Source organism: Macaca mulatta, chromosome 17 (assembly GCF_049350105.2).
Source record: "Macaca mulatta isolate MMU2019108-1 chromosome 17, T2T-MMU8v2.0, whole genome shotgun sequence".
Lineage (NCBI taxonomy): Eukaryota > Metazoa > Chordata > Mammalia > Primates > Cercopithecidae > Macaca > Macaca mulatta.
In genome coordinates, this window is record NC_133422.1 from 61040857 (window position 1) to 61056025 (window position 15169).

General features: G+C 34.6%; 1 protein-coding gene and 1 non-coding gene across 3 annotated transcripts in view; both read right to left on the reverse strand.

Annotated features, from left to right (window-relative positions):
• The window catches only part of PCDH9 (protocadherin 9), a 955593-nt gene that overhangs the window by 347859 nt on the left and 592565 nt on the right, over positions 1–15169 (reverse strand). For both annotated transcript variants that reach the window (XM_015121163.3, NM_001258186.1), the window contains 1 exon segment: positions 5697–5898. In XM_015121163.3, coding sequence (XP_014976649.1) covers positions 5697–5898 — 202 coding nt within the window.
• Positions 5205–5266, reverse strand: LOC114673606 (U7 small nuclear RNA). Its single transcript, XR_003724383.1, has one exon. It is a non-coding gene; the product is annotated as a U7 small nuclear RNA (small nuclear RNA).

Below are 15169 nucleotides of genomic sequence, written 5' to 3' on the forward strand. Positions count from 1 at the left end.
TTATCAATAAACAAATATAATTTTACACAATTATTTTTGATAATAATTTTGAAATGTTAATATATGTTGAGTTTATTTTTTTCATACGTACATATATGTATTCCTTTGCCTACTCCACTTTTGGCCAACATATATTGGCTCTTTTTTTTTTTTTGAGACAGGGTCTCACTCTGTCACCCACGCTGTAGTGTTGTGGTGTCTGTCATCTCGGCTCACTGCAATTTCTGCCTCCTGGGTTCAAGTGATTCTGTTGCTTCAGACTCCTGAGTAGCTGGGGTTACAGGCACGTGTCACCACACCTGGCTCATTTTTTTGTATTTTTAGTAGAAACGGGGTTTCACCATGTTGGCCAGGCTGGTCTCGAACTTCTGACCTCAAACGATCTGCCCTCCTCAGTCTCCCAAAGTGCTGGGATTAAAGATGTGAGCCATGGCACCTGGCCTAAATGTTGAGTTTATAATCATTGATTAGATGAGGATGAGACAGGATGGAGAACAGTAGGAAAGCAGTTAATTTGCAAAGCTGTAAACCTATCATGAGATTTTTTTTTTCTTGTTGCTGAGGCAAAAAGAAAATAGAAGAGTTGTGCTTTTGATGAAAAAATATCAAGAAAATCAGTGGGAGTCTCTGATCCTAGATGTTAAATACATTCACTCAACCCGATTGGGAAGAAGAAAGAGAAGTGAAAGGGGAGGGAATATAAAGAGGACAGATTCTGTATCATGTTTGTTGAGCAGAACTCAGAGAAACCTAGAGGATAAAGATTAGAAAGTCCTTGAGGCTAGATTACATCGTAGAGTCCAGGGAGTCAGGAAGATCCCCAAGAGTAGTGATACATGCTGTCCATCTAGACATGGGAGTCCAAAGATAAACTCACTGAAAACCTATTTACTATCCCTATTGCATGAGGTATCAGCAATTTCCCAGAGTCCAGGAGGACTGGAATGAAGGCAGTCTCATTTGAGATCCCTCTGGGCAGATGAGGCAATGGACATAAAAGCGGATCAATGACCCAAGGTTGAGAATATTGCACTTCCTTTTGATGATGACGATCCCCTGGAATTGAGATAAAAAAGAACTGAAGTTTCTGCCATACCAATGCAATGGGGATTCGATATTTTTAAAAAATGGAAGGAAAAAAATGAAAACTCTATTTCCAGCACACAAAAATTAGTGACATATGAGTCATACTTTATGTAGTAGAGACTGCTTTAGATTTACATCAACATCATTCTTACAAAACCTATCAATTATTGCTTAATTTGCAAACAATTTGTTTTTGGCAATGCAGGTAAAGACTTTCATCATTTACTTATTGTTTTAATTGAGTTAGATATAATATAAAATCGATAATGCTAATAATCCAAATGCATAAAATTGGGAATAAAGAAGAATATTGTAGATCAGTATTATTAGATCAAATGCCACTGTGTGTGTGTGTGTGTGTGTGTGTGTGTGTGTGTGTGTGTTTAGAAGCAATAACCTATATTGAAGCTTGAAGTTTACAAAAATGTCTCCACATGTTATTACCATTTGTATTAATTTCTTTGAAAAAAATACCTACTGGAAATAGTTACTATAGAAATTAGTACTAGCTCTCAATGACTTTCTTTATATGAACCATATTTGAAAAAATAGAAATATAGATAAGTATAATCAAAATTACTTAGTACTTCTACAGATAATACTGACATCCAATAGAAACCTATTTTACGTGCTATAAAATCACAACTCTTCAGGAACTATCAAAGCCCAGTCAAAAAATTCCACTGAATTCAAAGGGGACAATAGAGAACTAAATAGCAAGATTATTGCTAGAGATGATTACTGCATCAATATCACTGTACCTCACTTCACAAATTTCTCATAGCTAATTATCAAAAATGTGACTGCAAAATTTAAAGATAATATGTAATAATTCTATCCTAATATGAATGAACATTCAGTTTGACTATCTTAATATTTCTAGGCCATTCTAATTAATTCTGCTCTAGACATTTACAAAGGAGGTTTAAATTTTATGTCCCATTAAATGTCAAGAGAACTGCTAGCCTCTAGGGGCTCTCAGGGTCTCTCGCTTCTCCACTTTCTCTTTTCTCCCCTTCCCAGTGATGAACAAGGCACTGTTACAACCTAAGAGCCCTGTTCTTTCCTGTTTAAAGACATTTTATTGATCATTATGCTTGTGAGTGATGTCACTGTGTTGGGTGAATGTTGGACTGCCCAAGGTTGTGCTGTCCATTGGGTCTCTTTTTCCATGTGACTAGGTTGATAAAATGTCTAGAGATTTCTTGAAGCTAGTTTTAAAGGTTTTTGTTTGTTTGCTTTTTTTTCCTGGTTTCGGACCTCGGCTATCTTTTTCCATCTGGCACCTGGCCCATTGCCACTGCCTAGGTCAAAATCATTGGGTAAATTGTTATATGTATTGGATAATATTTTGGCCTAGGGAGCTTAGTTTAAACATACTTTAAAAGCTAGGAAAAATATTTTTTTTTTCTTTTCCCTTTTCTATGATTGGAAAACTCAAACATGGGCTCTCTTAAGTGTGAGCTTAGGAGAAAGCAGAGCTATATTGGTAAAAACCATTTCTAGCCTAAAAATCAAAGACAAATACAAAACAAAACTTGTCTGTCCATTTGGTCTAGATATTTGGTCTAGATGAACTTACCAACCATCAAAAACCTGCTACTTTTTTCTCATTCATGTTTTTTTTTCTTTCTTGAAAATATATTTCTCTTAGAGACTTCAGACTCTTAGACTGTGTTAGACTCTGATTAAAGTATTCAAAGTATCCCTGAATCTCTTGACAAACAAACAAACAAACAAAAAATAAAATGAAATATTACCACATGATTCTTTTTAGCAATATATTTATCATAATAACTTTATACATTTGCCTTTAATTTAGAATTTACTATTTCTGAAAACTAAGCTATAAAACATAAACCAAATTTTTTATTATAATACCTATGTTTTGAGACACTCCCCCACTTGAGGAAAAGGTGGTCTTGCTCTGTTTCCCAGGCTGGAGTGCAGTTGTGTGATTATAGCTCACTGCTGCCTCAGACTCCTGGCCTCAAGTGAACCTCTTGGCTTAGCCTCCCTAGCATCTGGGACTACAAGCACGTGCTGCCATGCCAGGCTATAATACATATTTAAGTGAGCCTTTACACATAAGCCTAAATTTTACTTTTCTCCAAATATATTTTCAGTAAGGCACTGTTTCTTATGAGTCAACACAGTTTTCATTTTTGTGCATATATATTGCTGCTATGATAGTGAAGGTATAGATAACATAATTTTGCAATTTTTTTTCTTTACTCAGATACTTCTCTGTTGGCCCTGGCTGACAGACAAAAAAATTCTATGGCAAATAAAATATATAACTCTCATTTTATCCCTATAGCTATTAAATTTGAAAAGCTGCCTTTGCTTTCTAGTTGAAATAAATTTTTAAATCTCTAATTCAATTAGTTAACTAGAAAATTACCCAGATGTTCATTGGTTTCTGCAACCCATTGATTAAATTTACTGTACCCAGATATTCTTGCATATGCATCTAAAATATTTCATTATTCTAGCTTAAAAAATCATGAAATATTGTCTTAATCTTATTCATTATAAATATTCTACCTAGAATTGCACATGCTGCAAATACTTTGAAGATATCTTTGTAAATTAACTTTGGTAAACTCTATAGACATGTCCTAAAACAATTTGTGCAACTGTTTTTGAAATGGGACTCTTTCTTGTTTGGTTTTGTCTGAGGTCCATAGACAAGAGGAGTCAACCACTCACACACACTTAGAGAAAACGTGGTCAGGAACCAGCTGTGAAACTCTTAGCTTTACTCCAACAAGAGATGTTTTAAAGTTGGATAGGGCAAAGTCAGAGACTAGGAAAACAGTTTTGAAAGAGCTGTGTGAATTCCACCTACACAAACCTCTTCACAGAAGTCTAGAGAAGGTTGATTCAATGAAACCACTTAGATTCAGTGGTGCTTACACTGGTCAAAACCTTGAAATTGAAAGAGGATAGTACTTGTTCTCCCAAATTCAGTGTAATAATAAGAGGTTGCTTCTTTGGGTATGTCCTGTTCTCCTCTATGTGTGAAATCAAAAGATGCACTTATGTTTTCTTTATGTGACCAAGGTATAGGACATGAAATAGCAAAAGCCAGAGGTGGCAGGGAGTTTACTTAGATCCTCCTGAAAGAGTTCCTTGAGTAGAGAAAATTGTTGGTAGAGAGAAGATAAAATGTAACTTTGCCTGCCTTGTATTTGCCAATGAGAAGAGATTTCCAAAAAATGGGGACATGCTGGGGATTGGGAGGAGGCATACCTAAGAAAGAACTCTCTCCTTCTTTTGACAAAAAGAAGCAGTTTAAAATTCTGGAAGTCAGAGAACACCAATGCTATATTACTATCACAGAACTGGTTAAGAAAGCCTTTTTGTACGTTTTACCTCCTCTTGGTATTCCTACTTCCACCATAGAAATGCCAGAGATATTTTCATGTTCGAAAAAATAAGAAGCAAAATAGGCAGAAAATTAAGAAAAAGTCATCATACTTCAATTTCCCACTTCATGCAACCAGTTTGGAGCATGCTCAAGACGAGTTAAACAAACAAAAACAAGCAAAAACATTTTTTTTTTTTTGCTCTGATTAGTTTAGATGCATTTTTAAAATTACTATTTGTATTATTTACTTCTTAGAGCAATTTTAGGATCACAGCAAAATTGAGATAAATGTACAGAAATTTCTTATATATCTCTTGCTCCCACACATGCATAGCTTTCCCCACCATGAACATACCCCACCAGAAAATAATTTGCATTTAAGTAAAATAGAAATTACGGTCATTAGCCTGGGGATAATAATTGATGAAATGGTCTTTTATTTATTTAATAAAAATAAGCTAGTCAGTTTGTTTTATTAGCAAAATCATTAGCACTTGCCCAAGATTTCCTCCAAAGGCCAAGGAAAACACGCCCCCCAACAATGTTTATTTGGAGTGGGCAATGATTTCTGGAGTGGGGTATGGGTCTGTGAAGAATAAAAGTTTTGGCCAAATATATCTTCCTCAACATATTAGTAAAAGAACAAATTATCCAAGAATTCAAGTAGACGATAAAGGAAATACAACCCCCAAATTGTTATCTCCCCTCTTTACACTTGTTTTAATCATGATTTAATCCTTTTTTTTAAAATTTTCTGGTAAAACCCAGAAAATCTGACAGACAAATTCTAAAATACCTTTAACTCTAATATTCTTTATTTGTTTTTGTAAAGTGTTCGCTGGAAAATCAAATTTCATACGACATTTCTATACACAAATAGATATTTCTTTTTTTTATTGACTATTCTACTTAACTATTTTTGCAGTTCTAAAACGTGTTCAAATTTTGTAAGATCTCTGACATCAGAATATCTTGCAACAAATGGCTTCTTTCAGTTATATTTATAGCATGTTTTTTTCTTTTTTAATGGTTCATAAAATGAAGACATATCATACAATTTAACAGCCAAAATCATATCAAACATATTAAATGTGTACCTCAAAGAATACAACAACTATAAAGCCAGCAAGAAAACAATGAGATGTTCATCCTTGCACCCTACAATTACTGTTGAAAGCTCAAGTGCACAACAAAACCAGAACAACTCCAAGCAATCAAAATTTTGAAGGGGACTCACCAGAGTTGGGATCAGAGTTGCCATCTGCTTCGGTCCTCTTGTCCGGAGAGGCCTGGTCATAGAATTCGTCCTGTGGCTGAACCAGAGGAAGAGGGTGTGAGATCAGGGTTCCACTACCCACCGGCTCGTGGTCTCCTAGACCACTGTCACTGCAGCTTTCCTGGGAGCCATCAGGGAGGTGAAACGTAACACGGCGCTGCGACTACAAAGAAGACCACAGGACATGCTGATTAACACTCCTCTCAAATAAAACAGACCTAGTGGAACACAAAATCAAAACACTTTCAACAAGTGACACAATGTAAAAGCAAAATAAACCAAACTAGGAACAAAGCTAAGAACAAGTATTAATTATATGCCATTTACTATGTAATGGCCAACCAGCAAAATACCAAAAAGAATTTCAATCTTGTATAATTCACGACCTTAAAACTAAAGTTGGGGCTTTGAAAAGTGTAACAAGAGAGGCAAAACAAAACTAAACAAAACTCATACTAGTCGACAAAATTACAGAAAAAAATCTAAATAAGATGAAATATGCAAATATGCTTTTGATAAATCTAAATAAATACTTAGAAAATGCAACATTTCATTTCTTTTGAATGGCCAGACACTGCACTTACTTGATGTTTTTAGCATAACATTTGTAGTCAATATATTTCCTACCGTACCGCCTGTCTTCTTTTTTTTTTTTTTTTTTTTTTTTTTTTTTTTTGAGACAGAGTTTTGCTCTTGTTGCCCAGGCTGGAGTGCAATGGCGCGATCTTGTCTCACTGCAACTTCCGCCTCCCGGGTTCAAGTGATTCTCTTGCCTCAGCCTCCCAAGTAGCTGGGATTTCAGGCACATACCACCATGCCTGGCTAATTTTTTTTGTTGTTGTTTGTTTGTTTTTTGTTTTTTTGAGATGGAGTCTCGCTCTGTGGCCCAGACTGGAGTGCAGTGGCGCGATCTCAGCTCACTGCAAGCTCTACCTCTCAGGTTCACGCCATTCTCCTGCCTCAGCCTCCCAAGCAGCTGGGACTACAGGCGCCCACCACCACTCCTGGCTAATTTTTTTGTATTTTTATTTGAGACGGAGTTTCACCGTGTTAGCCAGAATGGTCTCGATCTCCTGACCTCGTGATCCACCCACCTCGGCCTCCCAAAGTGCTAGGATTACAGGCGTGAGCCACTGCGCCCGGCCATGCCAGGCTAATTTTTTGTATTTTTAGTAGAGACGAGGTTTCACCATGTTGGCCAGGCTGATCTTGAACTCCTGACCTCAGGTGATCTGCCCGCCTCAGCTTCCCAAAGTGCTGGGATTACAGGCATGATCCACCATGCCCAGCCTACCTGCTATTTTTAAAGGACACCGTATCCATGTGAGTGTCCCTAAAGGAATACTGGAATAATTAATGAAAATTATTATTTGAAGAGTCTCGGGTTCTACTGACTGAGCTAGCTGTGCTAAAATTATTATTTTAAATAACCAAGTTCTATGCAATTGCCATTGATATATATAAAAAGAAGACTATATTTTAAAAGAGATTAAATTAGAAATTATTCTTGCCCATTGACCCAGATATGACTCTAGTCTTTGGCTACACTGGTAGTAGAATAGAATATCCTAGGTGAAAGGTATTTGGAATATCACTTTGGTATCTGTTTGCACAATGTCACTCTCAGATATGACCTAAAGTGTATACATGGTAACTTCAATAAACTGTAATGTTTACACAAAAAGTTATTTTATAAAAAATAATGAATAAATTTTAATGTTTCCTCAGCACAGATAAGTTTAGTTCTCTTGGAAAATGCTCTTTTAGCTGCTATGATCCCTGAAACTATCTATAATTATGTGAGGTGGAGATTTAGGCCTTAGAGAATTGTATGCGAGCAGTACATTTGTGTTATTTGAATAAACCCAGTTTTCTTTCTGCTTAGCAGCCAAAAGACCTTTCAATATCATGCCACATATGACCACTTAAATTCAGAATTAATAAAATGATAAATGTATATATCAAAAAATATATAATATACAAGTATATAATGTATAATGTAATCATTTTCTAGTACCTAAAATTTGTGCTTTTCAAGAGACAATTTATAGATTGTATCCATTTCAAAGAAAAAGGATTGCAGTTAGAAACAAAATGGTATAGATAGGTATACTGAAACTCTATGAATGCATACTTATAGACTGACAACCGAAGAGAGCCTATATCCTGTGAGTCACTGGTTTGAATCCAGCTCAGAGTCATAATGGAGAAGAAATGATATCACTTTACTGCTGCTCAATGATCTGTGTGAAATGAGTTGATAGTTCAGTACATTTTTAATGAACTGATGCCAACATCATATAAACTATAATCATAAATAGTACTAATTGCCTCTATTGTAACACATTTCACCTTCATGCACATTTATCTCAAGAATATCATTCCCTTCTCAAAGGTTTTGAAACGTGCCTAGGTGAGTGCTATAGAGAAGGCAAACTAAGCCTGAATATTAATATCTGATAGGTATTTCTTCCTGGATAAGAAAGATGATGCTACATGAGTATTTATTGTAGTGTTTACTCTCTTATATATATTTAACTCTTCAGGGAAAGTCAATAATACAAATATTTGCTATTTATGTATCAATATGCCCTCAACCTATCAATATCCTTTTGTGATAAAGACTATACTAGAAAACACACTGTTAACTATGGACGACTATCAAACATAGCTTTTACAGTGACTGATCTACTAAAAACTCATAGATTTTAATGTATCTTTGGTATTATCTCTTGAGGAATACCTCTTAACTCTGGTGACTAAAAAAAAGTCAAGACTTAAGAGAAAAGCAATGAAACAAATGATTCTTGAATCTTTGTAAAGCATTTCTGGAAGTGCCTTAAGCCATTAAGAAGTTTATGTTTCATAGACAGAAGTAAAAAAGAAAAAAAAATACATCTGTGATATTTTTAAACATAGTTAATACTGTTTTAATGACAGTATTTCTTCCTCATAATGAATATTTAAATATGCACCACTAGTTATACCTTAATCCTACAGTTCTTGCAGGTTGTCCATGGAACAATTTTTTATTGAGCATCTACTATATACCTGGTACAAAGATTACACTGAAAAGCAAAAGTAAAACATTGTTTTCCAAAATTATTTCAAATATAGCTTATTACAGTACGTTTCACATACACTACACTATTTTTCTTTAACATTTTATAAGTGAGAATAAGAAAAATGTAAGTTTACTATAAATTATTTGAAATGATACACTGTAAATTGGAGTGCTATAATGTTTAAACAATGGAGGCTTATAAAAATCTTTCTGAATTAATTTGACTCAGAGACATTTAAGTCTTAATTGGCAGATTTGTGCACAATTTATCAGTCTGATGGGAGGGAGAGTGGTGATGTGTATGGATTAAAAATCAGTACATGGATATTATGTTATGAAGCAAATTGATGAAACAAACCCATCTTTAATTTATCATCATAATGATTGATGCAAGCAAAAGAATATCTAAATTATCAAGGCAGATGTAAGGAGACGAACTGAGTAAACTGACATGCAGAGAAACAAAGACCAATAGGGTGTAGGAAACAAGGATTTTTGGTGTGTTTAAGGGCTCAGTAGTACTTGCTCTGGTTGAACTGCAGAGCACCAATTTAAAAAGAAGCCGGAACCAGACCTCATGGCTGTTGAATGAGTTCCTGGCTTTGAGAAATAGAAAATAACACCTTGCCTGTGGAAGTGTTGAAAGGCTAAAAATAGTGTTCCTGGTATGCAATACATGACACATAGTAGACAGTGCTCCCGCTATGCAATACTTGACACATAGGAGATAGTCAATAACAAGTAGCTGTAATTATTGAAATTGAAAACTACATTTTTAAAGCTTATGGTCTATCTATGTTTGGCTGGTTTAAAATATGTGATTCCCTCATTCCCCCCTCGTTCACAAGAGAAATATGTGATCCACAGAATTTGGCATGCCTCACCATGCGCCCTATTGATCCTGTCAACTCAGGGCCTTCTCTGAGGTGACACAGCTCTTAGTGTGGGGTGGGAAAGACTGAAAACCGGGAATACATGTTTTCTCCATGGAGAAAGTGAAGACTTGTTCATTATCCTTCCAGTACATCTATAAAGGCATATTCAGAGGAAAAATAATTTACTTACTGCCTCCAAAAATTTTGCATCTTGTTTCATCTTTATGGAAATAAGCTCAGTCTGGGTTATAAATGCAGTCAAATCCTGACTAGCTGAAGAGGGACGCCACATATTACAATAAGACTCCTTCAGCCTCTCCAGAGCTGGGCAGTTACATTTTGTTTTCCTAAGTCTATTTCTTGCCCATTCAATTTTCTCCTGTGGGAAATATTTTTATTATTACTCCTTCTGTCTGGTTAATTGTTTGCCTGTCACATTTGTTTACCTGATTTATCATAGACAGGTTATATCCAGATTCTGGGCTGGCTTGAGAAAGAATAACATGAAAGAACTAACTACTAAGGCTTCCACACTTTATGTTCTGTCAGGACTGCCGCTATGAATCCTGATTAGGCAACGTTTGTATCAGAAGTTCTACTCTACACAATTAATAGTGCCATGTGTTCACACATGGGTGTGTACAGGGTCCTGAAAGTCAGAAGGTGACACAATGGTTGGGTTTGAGAAACACCACCAAGAACCTCTACAATACTTTTTTCTTTTTGCAGCTTAGAACAAAAGCAAAAGAAGGAACATTCAAGATGCCTAAAGAAGATATGCATGTCCGGCACTGAGCATTGTTCTTCAAGAGTCGCTGAAAGAGTGAGTCACCTGAGAAATCCCAATCATTGCTTGAATGTTTCTCTTATGTATTTCTTAACGGTATAGAATAGCATGCACAAATGAATGAGTCACATTCAAGCCTACTATTTCAGTCTTATGAATTCAGAGACATTCCTATGTGCAAGGATTTGGGGGTAAATTTCATTGTTTTCTGCATAAAATAGTCTAAAGGTAAGAAAACGGTAAAATGTCTAATAGATGATTAATAAGTTATGTAATATCGTGTAAAGATTACACCATACAGTTGTGTTAAGTATTGACAATACTAACAGTTATGTTAATTAATATGTATTGGCATAGAAAATATTTATAATCTATTGTTAAAGATAAAAACCAGGTTAATAAATATTTTGATAAATTGAATTTTGTTTTTGTTCATGTGTATTCATGTGTGAATCTGCATAAGCTAATTTCTAACCATGCATATACCAAGTGTTTAAAGTAGTATTGTTTGGTCATGTGATGATGGTATTCAAAAACGTTATTATTTTGACCACACTAAAATTTCCACACATTATCTTTGTAATAATAAAACATATCCCAATTTTTAATTGTTTATCTTCATCACTTATAGAAAATTAGAGTTTAATCCAAAAGAACAGAAACATTTGATATATGGCATATGGGTTTTCCCTTGAGCTAAGGAATGCCAAACCATCTTTTGATCCCTTCTCTGTTATTCTCACTTCCATTCTTCACTTTCTTTACCGAGTTTTTTAATCATTGCAGTTAAAGATCCTTGACTTCTCAGGTAACATGATAACAACATGAGTCTAGAACTAAGCCAATTATTACCAACTAAATAAACCAATTATCTAATAATGACTGACATTTAAAATAATTATTGTCCAATGGAATGTTATACATTTATATTATGAAAATAGAAAAAAACAGTTATTTGTAATTGTTTAAATATGATTTTATATAGAGAGAATCTTTAAATATCTTCTCATGGAAATATACCTAATTTTGATTTAATTCCCTTGCCAAGCTTAAGAAATAATATGTCATTTATTTATCTATCATTCTAACTACATATCTATGTATCTGTCTATTGCTAAATAAATACACACACACACACACACAAATACACACACGCCATCCAGAAAGTACTCATGATGAAGTAAAATATAAAACCATGGTAAAATTTTATATTCAAACATGTTTTTGCTTTATCTCTGCATAAATCCAATAAAGATTTGATTTTTCTTTATTTGAAATATTTTCATATATATCTCTTCCGAAGTAGCAAAGGAAATCATTCCAAAGAGGCTTAAGAAATATAGAGACCAGAAACTGCATTTTAACATGCATATTTCTTATAATATTCACTAAAAATATTTTGAACTTCCTTATTTTTTATAAGAACACAATTTAATTGTGATTTATAAGTAACTGTCATAAGGATAGTCTATGGTAAGTTCCTCAATAGCTTCTTACCATCTAAAATCAATACATGCACACATTTCCTCTTAATAAAATCCAAAACTCATTCTGGTTTAGAAAGTAAAGTAAATCGGACCCAAAAAGCGATCTATGGTTATGGCCTAATTTGCTATTACTCTGAATATGTGCAGACTCCACTTAAGGGAAACAAATATTAATACACACATGTACTTCATTCATGTTTGAAAGATGATAATCAAACCTTAAGAAAAGGTTTCTGAATTTATGATTTATGGAAATTACTAGTACCTATGTGTGTTCATTATCAAGGATAATAAATAGTCTTGAAGGATAAAATCACAAACACTTTTCTAGTGATGATAAATAAAATATTTTATGAGCTGAGAATTTTTTTATGAGTCATTTTATCATTTGTAGCTCGAAAATTGACTTAATTTTCTATGCTGTTTATTGGAAGTACTTAACGTTAAAATGGCTCCACTAATGTAGAAATTGCATCCTTTTTTGAGTGGGAAATTGTTTAGAAATTTAATTTTCTGGTGGGGCGTGGTGGCTCATGCCTGTATTCCCAGCACTTTGGGAGGCTGAGGCGGGAGGATCACGAGGTCAGGAGATCGAGAGCATCCTGGGTAATACGGTGAAACCCTGTCTCTACTAAAAATACAAAAAACTACCCTGCTGTGGTGGCGGGCGCCTGTGGTTCCAGCTACTCGGGAGACTGAGGGGACAGAATGGCATAAATCCAGAAGGTGGAGCTTGCAGTGAGCCAAGGTCGCGCCACCGCACTCCAGCCTGGGCAACAGAGTGAGACTCCGTCTCAAAAAAAAAAAAAAAAGAAATTTAATTTTTAATTTTCTATTTTTGTCTGTTACATTTTTTTTAGACAAGGAAATAAGGTAAAGTGACTTGTCTATATAGGTTTCAATGAGAGAACAAAACTAAAAACTACAATCTCTGATTTCCAATATAAAGGTATTAGTACTGCTCATTCATCTCTTCACGTAAATAATTATTGAGTACCAATTATATGCTAGACACTATTCTAGCTGCTAATACTACAATGGTCAACAAGACAAATATTATATTCCACAACTTCCTAAATAAGATCATATTCTAAAAAGTAGAATTTCATTAAGCTCCTCGCCATCAGTCCTGACGACTGTTTTGACTAGCACCTGTGTCACCTTTTCATAATGTCATTCTCTTCTAAATTTTGCAAACTATGCAGACTTAGGCAAGGTCAGTGCGTGAATGGGATACTTTCATTGTATTAATCAGCAGAAATCTAGGTAGGAAAAAAAGGCGAGGGGACTGTATCTGAGTTTATGCCAAAAAAAACCTGCAAAAAAATCTGTTTCCAGCCATAAATTAACATTCACTACCAATTTGTGAACATAACAAATAAAAGGAATATAAAAATATCAAAGACTGCTAGAGTAATTCTGGACTCAAAAACAGAATACATGTGAATTTTGCATGTCTTAATGAGCAATTTTTTTTCATCCAGGTAGTTACAAAAGTATTAACAACCTCAAATAATGAAATAATGATTGATGAAATCAAAAGTAGCAAATTTTTATGAGGAACATATACACATGACATGTTATGAACTTACAATAAAGATTTATTTACTGAATGAAGATGAGTTAACCGGAATTGACGTAGGAAATCTAAACGGGACAGAGGAGAAATGAAATATTATTGTCCATCCTTCAGTGTGATTTCTCACGGGAAAAGTCCCCTGTCTCCTCTACAATAACTTTTAAGAACCCTGCCCTGTTTTAGAAGTTCCAAAGTGAAACATGATAACATTCCACTAGCTGTCAGCCTTTCCTCCTTTCCTCTTTGAATTTTTACATTTTGGAATATTTGGAGACAAATGGGAAGGTTCAGTTTGTGTTTGAGAAAAATATGCAACAACTTCACTGATCCTATTTGATAAACGTGAAGGTGTCAGCAATTTTAAAAATAATTTTTTGATTCCTAGTGTTATGCATGTTATATAAAGTAGAAATTGGGCGCAGATGATAACTGGCCATTTGAAGTCAAGCAGTGTTTTCAGAGGAAGTGGAGGAGTTTGTCTGCACTATACTTACTGCTCTTTTCACCAGTTTGCTGTCTGCTGCTAAGCAACTGCTTCGTTTGAGGATAGAGCTGTCAGCTTTTGTTCTAACTTACTACTCAACTGCATGCTTAGTTGTGGAGACTTGTTTTCATGTGTGTGGAAAACTCACATGGACTTAAACTTGGCCTGTTTGATTTGTAAATGTCTTTTTGTGAAATGAGTTCCTCAAACTAAGGATCTGCATTTTGTCTGGGATTTGTAAAGTGCATCAAATATCTCTTAGGACTCCCTGTGGTAGAGGACTCATATTAATGTCATATGGTGATAAGTAGTATACTGTAATTTGATATTTATTTCTTATGATTTCAGTTAAGTAGCATTTTATCATGTGAAAAAACAATTGGTAGATTTAAGAAACTTGAGAGAAAAATATACTGTGTACTCCTTTTGGGTGCAGTCTTGGTGCTTCAATTTAAACATTTGAAACCAACATAAAACAAAACAAAACAAAACAAACTCTCCTCTACATCTTTTTCCCCTGTGGGATATTAGAGAGAAAAAAAAAAAAAAAAGAAAAAAAGGTTCTGAATCAACTTCCCTTTATGGTTTGGGGACATCGCCGTACCCTTATAAGCCTCCTCAGGGGTTCAAAGCAAACAGAGAGGATTAAAAATTGTCCGCATTGTTGTTGATTTGCTTCTTACATTCTTATTTATTAGTTCCTGCTATCAGAAACGTCCTCAACCTATTTCTCATTGCCCAGTAGGAATGCGGTACTTTATCTGAGCATACAAAATATAAAATGACTACATTAAACAGGAGCAGCTGTTCCTGAATCTGCAAGCAGAATTTTGCATCTATAAATGATATGTACAGAAATATGGAGGAAAAAACCCAGCAAGCATCCTTTCCAATTTAGTTTTATAGAAAAAACAAATCCAACTGACAAAGTAAGTTACCCCTACCATATTTACAAAATCAGCATGCGTGATGGTTGTAGCAATTTAATTATAAATTACATTAAATTATCACTATTATTAGGTAAATATATAGATGTCAGAGATACAACATATGGTCTTAGAAAAAGGAGGCTTTACTTTGGATAACAATGTATCACTACAAAGTGTGGGATAAACCTCTTGTCAACGTTTATGACAAAAATGGAATCTGATTCAGTGT